The sequence below is a fragment of the Eptatretus burgeri genome, chromosome 3 (genome assembly GCF_056783735.1).
Source record: "Eptatretus burgeri isolate ZD-2024b chromosome 3, Ebu_testis_v1, whole genome shotgun sequence".
NCBI lineage: Eukaryota > Metazoa > Chordata > Myxini > Myxiniformes > Myxinidae > Eptatretus > Eptatretus burgeri.
The window spans coordinates 17,785,650-17,800,185 of record NC_140963.1 but is presented as its reverse complement, the minus strand read 5'-3'; the positions used below and the strand labels follow the sequence as shown (position 1 = coordinate 17,800,185).

The window sequence follows — 14,536 nt, the reverse complement described above, 5'->3', positions numbered from 1 at the left end:
CTTAGAGTCCTGAGTTTTATCCCCGTTGGCCACCGAATTAATACCATGTGGGGTTTACTCAGCTTGTCATCCTTCTGAGGTCAGTGAAATGAGTACCAGTGTACTGGTATTGGGGCACAGCATCAGTGGCATAATCACACCCCAACAAAATGATAGCTACCTGGCAGGCAAGCTGCCGTACGCAAGAAGAAGTAGTATGACCTGTTTGTGCTGTTTCAATGTACCCCATTTCGTTCAATCCTGCACCAATTCTGGCAGACAGCACCACTCCTCCCTTTTCCCCTACAAGATGCAAGTCAAACCCCCCCTCCCCCTACTCCTTAAGTCCCACTGCCAAAGTCAATTTGAGAATCCCTCCCTCCCCCTTTCTCCCTCAAGTCCCTCTACCAAACGCAAGTCCAGAACACACCCTTCCCCTCCGCTCCTCTCCTCCCCCATAATCCTCACTCCCACCCCCTCCCAGAATGTAAAGCAACATGTGGTGAGGTGCCTCTCTCCCCTCCCCCCACTCTCCCTTCCTCACTGTCCTCTCCCTCTCTATCTCTCCCACAATATTCCCGTCAGCGAAGCGAGAGGTTGTATTTGCTCGTCCTAAATTAATAACATTATCCTCCGGTGGCTCCCATGGAGAGCAGATGCTTCTCGTATTGAATACAGTACAAAATGATGATGCATAAGTACATCTATTAATTAGCCCCCGTTGGACTTCATCCAAAACGGGGGCTTATGTATTTGGTCTCAATTTTCGTGTCCGTGCATGCATCCGCAACCATATCTAGGATATGTATGGATTTACTTATTCCTACTTGGCACAAAGACAACACAAGATGGTATAAATGTGTACATCATTTTGGTTCACGATGCAATCAAAGATGGCTGACTGGCAGCCATTTTAGTTGAAAAAAACCCCGATGTTGACCATGTCCTCAACCATTATTAAGAACATGCATTTACCGATGGTGTTCAAACTTGGCACACAGATATAATGAATGATGGCTTACATATGCACGTCATTATTATTTTTGAGATCAGATACAAGATGGCCAACTGGCAGCCATTTTGTAACTTAAACATGTTCCCAACCACTTCCTGAACATGCATCGTCCGATTTTGTTCAAACTTAGCATAAACACAGTGCATGATGACATATACGTGCCCCTCACTTTATTTTGTGATCTGATCAAAGATGGCCGACTGGTAGACTGGTGGCCATTACAGTTGTAAAAAACAAACCTGGTGTTGAACACGCCCTCGAACATTTCTCAGACATGCATTTACCGATGTTGTTTGAACTTGGCAAATGTCACATGAGGACTCAAGTCAGTTGTGCTTGCACATAAAACTTGTAAATATGGGCTAGCCCTTTAACTCCGCACAGCAAAATTACTACAACAGGGGCTTTGACTACAGGTTTTCTCTCCATCTGTCCGTCCGTCCGTCCGTCCATCCATCCATCCATTCCACCTGTGGTTTTTCCAAACTTTTTCCTCATACCTTTTAACATAGTCAACTGAAACTTGGAACATGGCTACACGTTCCATGCTACATGGGATAGGTAACAGAACACGTTCGAGGTTCAGGGTGTTTCATCAATTTTTCACAGTCATGCCCTTTTTAGACTTATCACGTACTAGCAGGGGTATCCCGGCATTGCTGGGCAACGCCAAGTCCCTGCTATCACCCCACTCCAGTCTCTCCAGACTTCCACCCACCCCTTCCCCTACCTCCTCTCACCCCACCCCTTCCTGTCCCTCCATTAGTTACCAAGTGTCGTTGCTTCAGATTGCGTTCAGTTCCCAAGTTTTTTGTAGAGCGCTTGTCCATTCAAAAGTGGCTTGTCTAAGTGGCTTAAGTACTCAATCAAGCAACTCCATTCAAAACCGTTAATAAGGAATGGCTTGGCAAGCACGAGCTTGCTACTTGGTAAATGAACACACCATTGAAGATCTTTACGGCAAACAGCACATACAAAATGACAGTTTGTTTGTTATTTTCTAATTAAAGACTTCAAATATTAATCATGAACATTTTCGCTGCAATGAAAATGAAAAAGTTTCTTGTTCCGTTTTAAAATGTATATAAACTCAGAGGTGATGTTGAGTGTACGAAAGTGGACGCGTATGTTTAATATAACTTTAAAGTGTACATGTACATAACTTCTTTAAAATGTACATGGACATAATAAATCTCTCGCAGGAATTTCCCCGGCGGCCTCCTGACTCATTAATTAAGGACACAAGCATTTCACGCACAAGCAATTTTGAATTACATGTCCATCAGTTTGTCCATCCATCCATCCATCCATCCATTGGGACCATACTCTGTACAGAGCATTGGTGCTGCCTAAGCAGTCTCCTTCGCTATTGGACACAATCCTGGACGGGTCGTCACTCAGACACAGGATACCAGCAAGCTGACACTCATTTTGCCGACCTCGGAAGGATGACAGGCAGAGTCAACCCCACCTGGTATTAATTCAATACCAGAGGGAAATTTGAACTCGGGATCATAGGATCCCAAGCCCACCACCCTAATCATTAAGCCAACATCAGGCATAGTTTGTTCATAAGTCTTGAAAAGTCCAGTGAAAACCAAAAGTTGTTTTGAATGAAAGACCACTATTTTCTTTAATCTGCATTATGAGAACGTACGTTCATTGGGCGGTGTACATTAGACCGCTGCCACGATCGCTGCGGAAAAAAAACATGGCATTACCTTGTTTGAATTGCAATAAAAATGTATCTTCGTTTTCTCAAAACGGTATCTTTATTTATTTAATGATAGAAGATGTGTTGTTCGGTCTTCAAATGGACATCAGAGTCCTATGAACAATCAAAACTGTGCAGAGCAAAAAAATATGGCAGCGATTTCTGGGTAGCTGGAGGAAAAAGTGGCCTGGCTAATGGGCGGTGCTTGTGACACTTGGGGAGAGAGGGGAAAGCGTGGCCTGTATAATGGGTGGTGCTTATGACCCACAGACACAACTCGGTTTCATACATACACTACGTGCCCGTATGTGCAAAAAAAAAAAAAAAAAAAAAAAATAACTTTCAAACCGTGTGTCAGAAACAACAACCACACAGGCCGTTCCTTCGCTCTCGCATGCCCGTACGTGCGTGGCCGTACGTGCAAAAAAAACAAAAACAAGCTCGCATGAGCTAAGATCCTCATCCTCTTAATGATGTCATAAAAACGAATATGACGTCATTGTGATGCATCAGGTTTGCGATAAATTATATGTGCTAATGCCCGGCTTGATTCCCGTAAACAAAATTCAAACAGCTTGCCTAGTTTCGGAGATAATGGTATAGGCGATTTCCATTAGCGGTGATATGTCAACTTTTTTTCGAGGAAGAATTTCTAACATCGGAGATGGTTACTGCCTGTGCGCGGGCTTTCTGCATATACATGGCAAGTTTCACGAAGATCCAATGAAAACTCTGGGTTGTGAAACAAAACATGTCAAAAAATAGGAATGACGTCATAAAAATTGATATGACGTCATAGTGTTGTATCATATGTGCGGTAATTCATCTCTGGTCATGCCCTGTTCGATTCCCGCAAACAGAATTCAAAAAGCTTGCCTAGTTTCGGAGATAATTTTTTAGGCGATTTCCATTAGCGGAGATATTTTGACGTCATAACTTTTTTCTTGGAGGAATTTTCAAAATCGGAGATGGTTCCTGTCTGCGCAGGGTATTTTTACATATATACGCCAAGTTTCAGGAAGTTTCGATGAAAACTGTAGGCTGTGAAACAAAAAAGTCCACAAGAACAACATCGTGAGTTGGACTTAGAGATCCTTCAAGAGATCTAAAAAAAAAAAAAAAAAAAAAAAAAAAAAAAACTTTCAAACAAAACACACAGGCCATTCCTTCGCTTTCGTAAACGACGACTGGATTGGGGCATTGTGTTTATCTATAAATGCGCATAAGAAATCGAGAAATTATTAGAATACACGAAGTCATCACTATCCGGAAATCCGTACGTTGTAACCCATAATGGGGAACGCGGCTGAGGATCTCTTCCCCAACGGCCACGCCTATGCAGCAACGTGTCCTGTCATTGGTAACTAAACGACGCCCTTTCCCCATCGGCCACGCCTCCGCAGCAACGTGTCCCGTCATTGGTTTGGTAAATAAATGGCCGGAACTTGGGAACCACTTGTCCGATTAATATCAAACCTTGAAAAGGCACATACTCGGGTCCCCAGCAATATACCTGGCAAGTTTCAATTAGATCGGACCAGTGGTTGTCGAGAAACAGCGGTCACAGACAGACAGACAGAGACAGACAGACAGACAGACAGACAGACAGACAGACAGACAGACAGACAGACAGACAGACAGACAGACAGACAGACAGACAGACAGACAGACAGACAGACACAGACAGACACACACACACAGATTGCTGGAATTATAGATAGATAACTAGATGGTACCCGTGCTATGCAAGGCAAGGGGCTGGACACCCAGTTTGTGAAGGACTTTGGGTGGGGGGGGGACTTTCTGCAGCTGACCCCAATAAAAGTAAGGTGGGTAATATTTCTGTAATGTCATCATGGCAAAATTGCAAAAGGCGAATCCACGAATGTCACAGGTGGAAAACCTCACATAATTTCCTCATCCTGCTTTAAACTCAATCTCTCTCTATATTTTCATTCCAAAAACCATCATTTCAATCACAAATTCATAATATACCATTAATACAACAAAATAGAAACACTCGTGAGGTAAACAGATATGGACGGCATTCTCACGTAACACTCATTTCAGAAGAATCTGCCAGTGAGAAAAGATGGATACAAAATACTCCGTACGGATAAAAAAAATTAAAACTAGAACGGGCACTCATAGAGCGCATACCTTCGCCGCCACAACTTTTTTTGTTCTTGGTATGAGTGTGGGGAACTGGTTTCATATGAATGGTCTTATGACACAAACCACATATCTATAATGTCATGACCCCCCCCCCGACTTTCGGGGGCTACGGACGAAACAAGAATCAACTCGCGTCGTTTTGGCAAGTCTTCACTCGCAAGCTCGGTGAATACAACGTTTCAACAAGAGAAGGTAATCTCGTTTGATGCTGGTTTCATGCAAATCGAATAAGAATTGACTGAGTTATGCCGAAATCCGCATATTTTTCAAGGGCGTGACCCCCCCCCCCGACATTTTACCCCAACCGGCGACATGTGTTATGACGTCATTGTGTCACAAGATTGGGCATTAAATTCTGAACATTTTGGTGCTGGGTTCATGTAAAGCGGACAAGAATTGACCGCGTTATGACAAAAACCGCATATTTTCCAAGGTCGTGACCCCCCTGACCTTTGACCCCTAACCGGTAACAAGAGTATGGGCGTCATTGTGTCATATTGCATATCACAAGATGAGGCGTTGAATTCTGAACATTTTGGCGTTAGTTGCATGCAAATTGAATAAAAATTGACCGTGTTATCGTAAAAAGACGATTTTGACCTTTTCGTGACCTTGACCTTGACCTTTGACCCGAACGATCCCAATATCTAATTGAACGCTTCCTGGCTAATAACCAATCATCCCACCAAATTTCATGCAATTCGGTTTAATACTTATTGAGTTATACGAATCACAAGATTACAAATAAATAAATAAATAAATAAATAAATAAATAAATAAATAAATAAATACACGCCGACCAAAACATAACCTTTCGCAGAATGCGAAGGTAATCATAATTGTGTTAAGAAATTTGTGAAACCTCCCACCATCCTCAGAATGGTTAAAAGTGGGGTCGTTCGGGTGGAAACTCAAAATCACAATTGTATCGAGATATTATCAAACCAGCGAACCCGTGATTGTGTTTACTTCCGGATCGGGAGCAGTTTCCTATGGATTGAAAGTCAAAATCATAATTGTATTGAAGTATTTATGAAAATTCCCACCGACCTTAGGACATCCGCTGGGACCCCAAAATGTTCCACAGAAGGTTTGACGAGGCGAGCCCCGAAACTGAGGGAGCAATTCGCGGACGGACGGACAGACAGACATTCCTGCTTTATAATGTAGAAGAAAAAGATTATACATGGGTCAGTGTTCAGTTGCCCTGACTCCACCCCCACTGCTTTACACTCATTGGCTGGACAGCTGGCCTAACTCCACTCCAATAAAATTATGTGCCGCCATTGCAGAAAGCAGTACAGATTGGCAGACCTCAGGCCCGGGTGCGAGTCCAGAGCCCAGTGCAATTGGAATATATATATATATATATATATATATATATATATATATATATATATATATATATATATATATATATATATATATATCCCAGGTATAGCACCACGATGTATTAAACATGCACAGAAGCCGTACGCATGTTTTTACTTCATGTATGTACATCGGGTTATTTAAAATATCACATCGGTCGGGGACATGAGTTGCAAATAAATTTTCGCTCTTGTTATTTTATTTCTGAAGCTTGCTCAGTTTGGATGGATGAAACAACCAGCATCATCAAAATGTCGAGTCAAACCCAGGGGAGAATATCAACCGCTAATACGAAAGGTATAAACCTTCCCTCGCACACTTATCGTGCTTGTTTGCTGCATGGATTTGTCAAATTGTTTCACGTTGTCGTGAATAAAAACAAATTAGATTAGTCTGCCTTTTGCCACAGCTCTGAAACAACCTGCCACATCAGGAGGCAGTTGAATGAGCACTGCGTATTTGCATTTTCTGAACACAAACCTTTTGAAGCATAAAATCCGATTAACGTTATTTTGCTTGGAGATGTAAATTGGAATTGTTTTAAAAACTAACAATGAATGATTAAGTCACGTGCATGTTCACATTCTTCATTGCATTCTTATTCTTCGTTGTAATCATACATCTACAAGTCTGAAATAATACGTTTGAAATGGGAAAGTTTCATTGGTAACTGGAACGGCACTCGGGAGAGCACATACCTCCACCAGGCTGACAGTTTATGTTTCATATCTCACCGATAGGTCGGATCTGAATCCGTCCCTTAACAAAAATCCAAACGGCTTGTTCTTTTCATCTAACCAACTCATCCACCAAGTTTTGTCAGAATCCATCCATAACCTTTTTGAGATATTGTGCTATATATGGTGAAGAATCCCTTCAAAAATTAAAAAAAAATTAAAATTTTTTAAAAAGGACCACTGGACCTGCAGCTTATCTGGGCCCTGGCCTAATGTTGGAACCCAAATTTGGTAGAATTTTGACTGGTGGGTCTGGTGAGGAAGATTTTTGAAGGAATTTACATGATTTTCCAAAAACTTCAAGTCCACCATTTTGACACACTTCCGGTCATGTGATTGGCATGACCTCTGCAATTTAACGTCACGACCCTGTCCTAATGTTGTAACCCAAATTAGGTAGCATTCTGATTGGTGGGTCTGGAGAATAAGGTACTTAAAGGAATTTATGCGATTTTCAAAAAAAAAAAAATGGCAAAGTCGGCCATTTTGGCACACTTCCAGTCACGTGATCAGAATGGCCTCCGCATTTTAACATCAGGACTCTATCCTAATGTTGTAACCCAAATTTGGTAGCATTCTCCCTGGTGGGTGTGGAGAAGAAGATTTTTGAAGAAATTTACTAAGGCAGTCATTTTGACATATTAAAGTCATGTGACCAGAACGAACTTTGCAATTGCTGTTACTAGTCAGGAGAGCAAAGTTGCTGCAAAATTTCAGCCAGATCGGCCCAGCAGTTTGGCCGGAGAAGTCAAAAAAGGAGACGGTTGGACGGGCGGATGGTGCACGATGACAATACCTTATCTGGAATGTAAATTCCAGGTAAGCTAAAAAAAAATTCCTGTATCCAGATCGGATCCAGTTCTTCACCGAAATCTAATCATTTCATTCTTGTCACACACCCAACCTGTCCACCACAATCACAGAACCCCTCCTTGTTGCCACGAATACAAGAAGTACCACAAATCGTGGATCCTACAAACACTGATTTATTCCAGCAAATTGATGACCAGTGGAGGCAAATTCCCATGATGAAACTTCCAGAGAAGGTTAAAGAAATGGATGTGGAAAAAATTTTGTGCACGCACTGATGTTGAAGGATCTCAGAAGAAGGAAGATATGTTTTTTTTAATACTTAAATCTTTTTTTCAAAATAATACTTAATGCTTTTTACCCCTCAGCCTGAATTGGCTACGGGGTATTGTCGTCATAGGCGTTGTCCGGCGGGCGTCCGGGCGTGTCAACTTTTGGTTTCCGTCAATTTCGAGGAGAACGCCTTATCCGGTTAAATCCATTTTTGCAGGGTATGTTGGAGTTGAGTCGAGGAAGGTTCCTTTCGAAAATGGGCGCGCTGCAATTTTCAATGTGGCCTCCATGGCAGCCATCTTGAAATTGGTTTCTGGACAATAACTTGAGAACGGCTTGACAGATTGATTTTATTTTCATGGGGCTATATAATGGGGGTGGTTAGAGGAAGGTTCCTTTCGATATACAGCACAATCCGATATCCAATATGGCGACTAGGGATGCCATCTTGAATTTGGTTTCCGGACAATAACTTGAGAACGGCTTCACACATTGATTTTATTTTTGTGTGATATAATGGGGGCGTTTAGAGGAAGCTTGCTTTCGATATTCAGCGCAATCCGATATCCAATATGGCGACTAGAGCAGCCATCTTGAATTTGGTTTCTGGACAATAACTTGAGAACGGCTTCACACATTGATTTTATTTTCATGGGGCTATATAATGGGGGTGGTTAGAGGAAGCTTCCTTTCGATATTCAGCGCAATCCGATATCCAATATGGCGGCTAGAGCAGCCATCTTGAATTTGGTTTCTGGACAATAACTTGAGAACGGCTTCACACATTGATTTTATTCTGGCGAGGTATAATGGGGTTGAGTAGAGGAAGGTTCCTTTCCAAAATGGGCATGCTGAGATTTTCACTGTGGCCGCCACGGCAGCCATCTTGAAATTGGTTTCCGTCAATTTTGAGGAGAACGCCTTGTCCGATTAAATCCATTTTTGCTGGGTGTGTTGGGGTTGAGTAGAGGAAGGTTCCTTTCGAAAATGGGCGTGCTGCGATTTTCAATATGGCCACCATCTTGAAATTGGTTTGCGTTAAGGGGCTGAGGGGTTACGCCCGCTTTGCGGTGCTATTTTTTTAATATGTGACTGAACCTATTTGAGAGGGTTGAGGTTTGTGGAAGAGCTATGACACAGAACAAATCAGGACACAACACAACAAAGGGAACAGCAGGAGAAAGGGGCAACAGCAGGGCAAAAAAGGGGAAAGTATATGGAGATGGACAAACAAGGGATGCAGGTAAAGACGAAGGGTAACGGAGAACACAAAGGGTGGACAATATGGATACATAAGTAAAATTTTGGGAGGGGTGAGGGTGATGGTTTAACAGGTTCAGAAAAGATCATGGTTTTGGATGGGGGGTGACTTGAGATTGTGGTAAACAGCTATCTTGAGGACCAGGAGGGAAGAATGAGATTGAAAAATGTATGGAAGGTGGTTCCATAGATGGAGAAAAAAGAAGAAGAAATGAGTGGAGGGGAACAGTGATTCTGGATTTAGGCAGTTTCATGAGGAGGGGGTTGCTGTTGGACTGCGTGCATCCTGCAGATACCTGGGGGGGTCGGGGGACAAAGCACAGAGAGGGCAAACGTTGCAATACCAGAAAGGAGACAGAAGGAGACAGAGAGACCACTGACCTGTCGGCGATGGTGAAGTGATAGGCCCATAGACTCAGCTTCATCGTGAGAAATTTGAATGACAAGGAAGGCCTTGGTTTCCATGTTGTCAAGCTGAGAAAGATGTGAGGCAGGGGAGCCAGCCCAGAGGGGAAAGCAGTACTCCATCAAACTGTGGATGAAAGCCTTGTAGGTGGATAGGAGCTCAGGTGTGCCAAGGAAGGACTTTGCATGATGAATGGCCAGTCGGCGTCTGGCTTTAGAGGCCAACTTTTAAATGTGGCTTGCCCAAGAGAGATCATGGCTGAGAGTGAGATCAAAGAGTTTGAGTGGCTGAACCTCTTTAAGAGGCTTGTTGAGAAAGTAAGTGGATGGAAGGGGGTTTGCGGTTTTGCCTTTCAGAGAGAGAGGGAGAGAGAGAGAGAGAGAAAGAGGGATTTCTCAGGATTGAAAGACATTCCAAGTGTTTGAGTAGTTTGTGATTTTTGTCATGGTCTGAGGAGAGGGAAGAGCCTGCAGCTTGTCTGTCAGAGGGATGAGGAATGTCACAGCAGACAGTGGAGTCATCAACAAAGAGATAAAGACGATTTTCCAGTCAGTGAGATCATTGATGAAGATTAGGAATAATGTTGGGCCTAAAACACTGCCTCATGATCCTCCAGTCTTGACACGGAGAGGAGAGGAAAGGGTTCCATTGAGAGCCACACGTTGACCACGAGAGTAGAGGAAGTCAGTAATCCAAGAGTGGAGTTGACCTTGGATTCTATAGGCTTAGAGAGCAGGGTAGGATGCCAGACTGCACCAAAAGCTTGAAACATGCCCAGAGAGACAGCCGTGATCTCATGTCTGATATTGAGGGCCTCCATCCAATGTTGGGAGAGTGGAAGCAGCATGTCCAAGGTATAATGACCAGGTCTGAATCCAAATTGATGATCTGAAACGTAATGCAGCGTTCACTTCAAGTCAACTGATAGTATGCTGCGCTTCAAGACTTCTTCAACCTAATAATAGACAGAGACATATACATACATATATTTGTCTATTAATCCCACACAGTCAACATCTGTAGGACATTCACAAGCAGCGATGCCAAAGCAGAGTTCAACAGAGATTAAAGTTGGTTGCAGTTCTTTTATGAAGGATGTCAAACATTAACATATTCCAACAAATATCTTTCTCTTTACTCTCATCTATCTAAAATTCCAGCAGTGTGTGTGTGTGTGTGTGTGTGTGTGTGTGTGTGTGTGTGTGTGTGTGTGTGTGTGTGTGTGTGTGTGTGTGTGTGTGTGTGTGTGTGTGTGTGTGTGTGTGTGTGTGTGTGTGTCTGCGACCACTGTTTCTCGACAACCACTGGTCCGATCTAATTGAAACTTGCCAAGTATATTGCGGGGGACCTGAGGATGTGCCTTTTCAAGGTTTGATATTAATCGGACAGTGGTTCCCAAGTTATGGCCATTTATTTACCAAACCAATGACAGGACACGATGCTATGAGGTCACAATTGACGTCACAATTCTTCTTTATTTTTTTTTTCTTTTCTGCACGTATGGCCACACACGATGGGCATGCATGTACGGGCACGCACGTACGGCCCTGCACTAGTTATTTAAATCACGATAATTTCTTTCCACGGGTTCATCTGTTCCATGGCTATCTTTCCTATCGATTGCCACTTAATATCACCCATGAAAACATTGGATAGTGGGACGAGAACATTTTAATGGCCTGCACGCAGTGTACCACTATCACGGCTACGCGGTACGCACACGCACCGTAAGAGGTATGTGGCCAAGAGGTAAGCACAGGCTGTAAAGAACGATGGACCGTGAAGCACGGCTTTGGCTGAATGTATGACAACGTTTCTGAAAAGATAATGTTGTTGTCAGCCGGGGTTCGGTGGCGATAAACGACCACTAGGGGGAGCAGTAGGGTCGTCTCCACCGAACACCCCGGAATTTAGGTCGTGACTCTCGGATAAGTCCGAAAGGTCACGGGTCCCTTCGCGGACCATGGTCGCCAATATTTTGACGGCATGGGGTAGGGTTAAATTGTCCAATTTCAATATACCTAAGTACCCACGTCGAACGACCAGGGAAAACCACACCCTCGACCGACCTCGGGCGGAACGGGCCGTTTACCGAGCCCGATCCGGGTGTAAACCAAGCGGGGATTACCAAGATCCGTCGGTCCAAATGAACAATTTACGGCACGAACGGCCTCCCTAATTCCCAATACGCACTGTGCTAAACCAATGAAAGAAAGTGACAGACAAGGAGCGGGTACATTGAACAATTGGGGGTTTATTTATAATGGGGTGGGGGGGCACAGAGAGCAGAGTTATCACGACTATAAGAAATGCAATTTACAATGTAGAAAGCACTTAAACAGTTTCTACTTACAGGACGGTGACACACACACACACACACACACACACACACACACACACACACACACACACACACACACACACACACACACACACACACACACACACACACACACGGAATGGACCCTGTCAGGTCTTTATTTTGGCCCTTCAGCTCGGGAGGGAAGGAGCGACGGACGCCAGCCAGCACGAAGCGGACGAGGCGACCAAGCCCGAAAAAGCTTCCCCTGATCCGGTGACACCAGGCGAGGCAGACCCAGACGGCCAGTCACAACGTGCCGCTCACTCCGCCTCTCCTGAGGTGGGAGGGATTTCTTTCCTCGCCACTCGCCTCCTGATTGGACGGTGGCGTCGAGCGATTCGCTGGCCGTCCCTCATTGGACAGGCCCACGGACACCTTCGACCGTTCGACGTGTTCACACAATCAGCAACAGTTCATGGGTTACAATCCCATGAGAACGAGGCATCGAGATCTTACAACTCGAATGTCTTGTGGATTTGTTTCGTCGTGGTTTTGTGGACGACCGTGTGAGGGACACTTACTTGGCCGAAGAAACATGACCAACTTTGGCCACAGAGTACGAACCCGACGATGGAGCCTTGGAGAGATGGTGTGGGATCCCATGACCCCAACCGCACACCACACCACACCGCACACCGCGCACACCGCACATCGCGCACACCGCACATCACAACGGCAGCTTTTACCCATTTCGCTCCCACAGGCCATCGAGAGCAGCAGCAGCAGCAGCAGCAGCAGCAGCAGCAGCAGCAGCAGCAGCAGCAGCAGCAGCAGCAGCAGCAGCAGCAGCAGCAGCACACATCAGTATGAAACCAAATGAGCCGTGGTTCTGCTCCATTGAGACGCGGGTGATCCAATTCCTTTATAATATGTATTTTGTATCTCGCCCGAAATTAAACTAAATACTAAATGGAACGTACAGTGGAGGAGGTCAAATACAGGACGAATAAAGGAGGTAACTTCTCACTGGAGGACGACGGAACGTACCTGAAGGGGGACAACTAATAAACTCGCTAATACTGAGGTTCATACATTGTCAAGTAATAAATATTCATTGGGAAAAGTTACAAACCTGATTTACAGGAGGGAGTCAACGTGGGGCGTGACGTCACACACACACATCCGGAAACCTCGCATCATGTACCGTTGTACATGTAGTTTCAATTAACATCCGCTCATTTTTACCTCCTTTAGATATAACTTTCACCTCAGCACTTAGAAAGACAAGAACAAACGCAAGAAGAAAAACACTACATAAACATAACAACAGCGCGTCGTTTATACACCGCCCATTTTCTCGGCTCTACACCACTTATTCGTCTAATTTATTTGTTTAATATTACTAACCCTATTAATACATATAACTTAATCAAACTTCAACAACAATTAATTACTGACTTTCATTATTACGACGAGACGGACTGGGAATGGAGCAGCAGTGGCGTCTATGGAGCAGCGAGCTCGGTCTCGGTCTCGGTCTCGGTCTCGGTCTCGGTCTCGGTCTCGGTCTCGGTCTCGGTCTCGGTCTCGATCCCGGTCTCGGTCTCGATCCCGGTCTCGATCCTCATTTTTTGGATGCACACTGAGCGTTCATACACCGTGGGCTTTGTACTTCGCAGGCAGCACCGAGCGCATTGCATCATTAAGTGCACCAACCGTTGCTGGGTTTCACGACGAGCAGGGGAGCTATCGCCGGCATTTTTGAAATACAGCAATTACAAATTCCTGTCACGTACGTACAATCGATCGTGCTTTTGGAAAAAAAGACGAGAATATATATATATATATATATATATATATATATATATATATATATATATATATATATATATATATATATATATATATATATATTTGTTTGTATACAGAGTCGAGGCTCGTCTCGAAATTGACTCCGTCCGTCGATCGGTTCGTCCGTCCGTCGATCGGTTCGTCCGTCCATCCATCAGTTCGTCCGTCCGTCCATCGGTTCGTCCGTCCGTCCATCGGTTCGTCCGTCCATCACACTGATCTAAACGGTTGTGCAGAAATTCATCAAACTTGGTACAGTCGTTATGATCACATGGCACCAAGGTGTAAGAATCAAAATCAAAATAAACACCAATTACTGCACCGTAATCCCAAGAAAGAAGACAAACGTAATACATACATACACACACATACACATATACACATATACACATATACACACACACACACACACACACACACATACACACACACACATAAATACATACACACACACACACATATATATACACACACATACACACACACACATACATAAATACACACACACACACACACACACATACATAAATACACACACACACACATATATACACACACACACACACATACATAAATACACACACACACACATATATATACACACACATACACACATATATATACACACACATACACACACATA

General features: G+C 43.9%; 1 protein-coding gene across 4 annotated transcripts in view; it reads right to left on the bottom strand.

The window, feature by feature from the left end:
- The window catches only part of LOC147029468 (uncharacterized), a 42,732-nt gene extending 29,387 nt beyond the window's left edge, over nucleotides 1-13,345 (bottom strand). Inside the window, exon 1 of one of the 4 annotated variants that reach the window (XR_015055919.1) lies at nucleotides 13,175-13,345. Coding sequence is in view for 1 of the 4 variants with exons in the window: in XM_085872532.1 (XP_085728658.1) it covers nucleotides 12,789-12,810 (22 nt within the window). In the remaining 3 variants the exon portion in view is untranslated. Of the gene's footprint in view, nucleotides 1-12,788; nucleotides 12,826-13,022; nucleotides 13,073-13,174 lie in introns of those variants that run through there. The other 3 variants (XR_015055918.1, XR_015055920.1, XM_085872532.1) reach the window with 3 other exon arrangements.
- Between the last annotated feature and the right edge of the window lie 1,191 nt (nucleotides 13,346-14,536).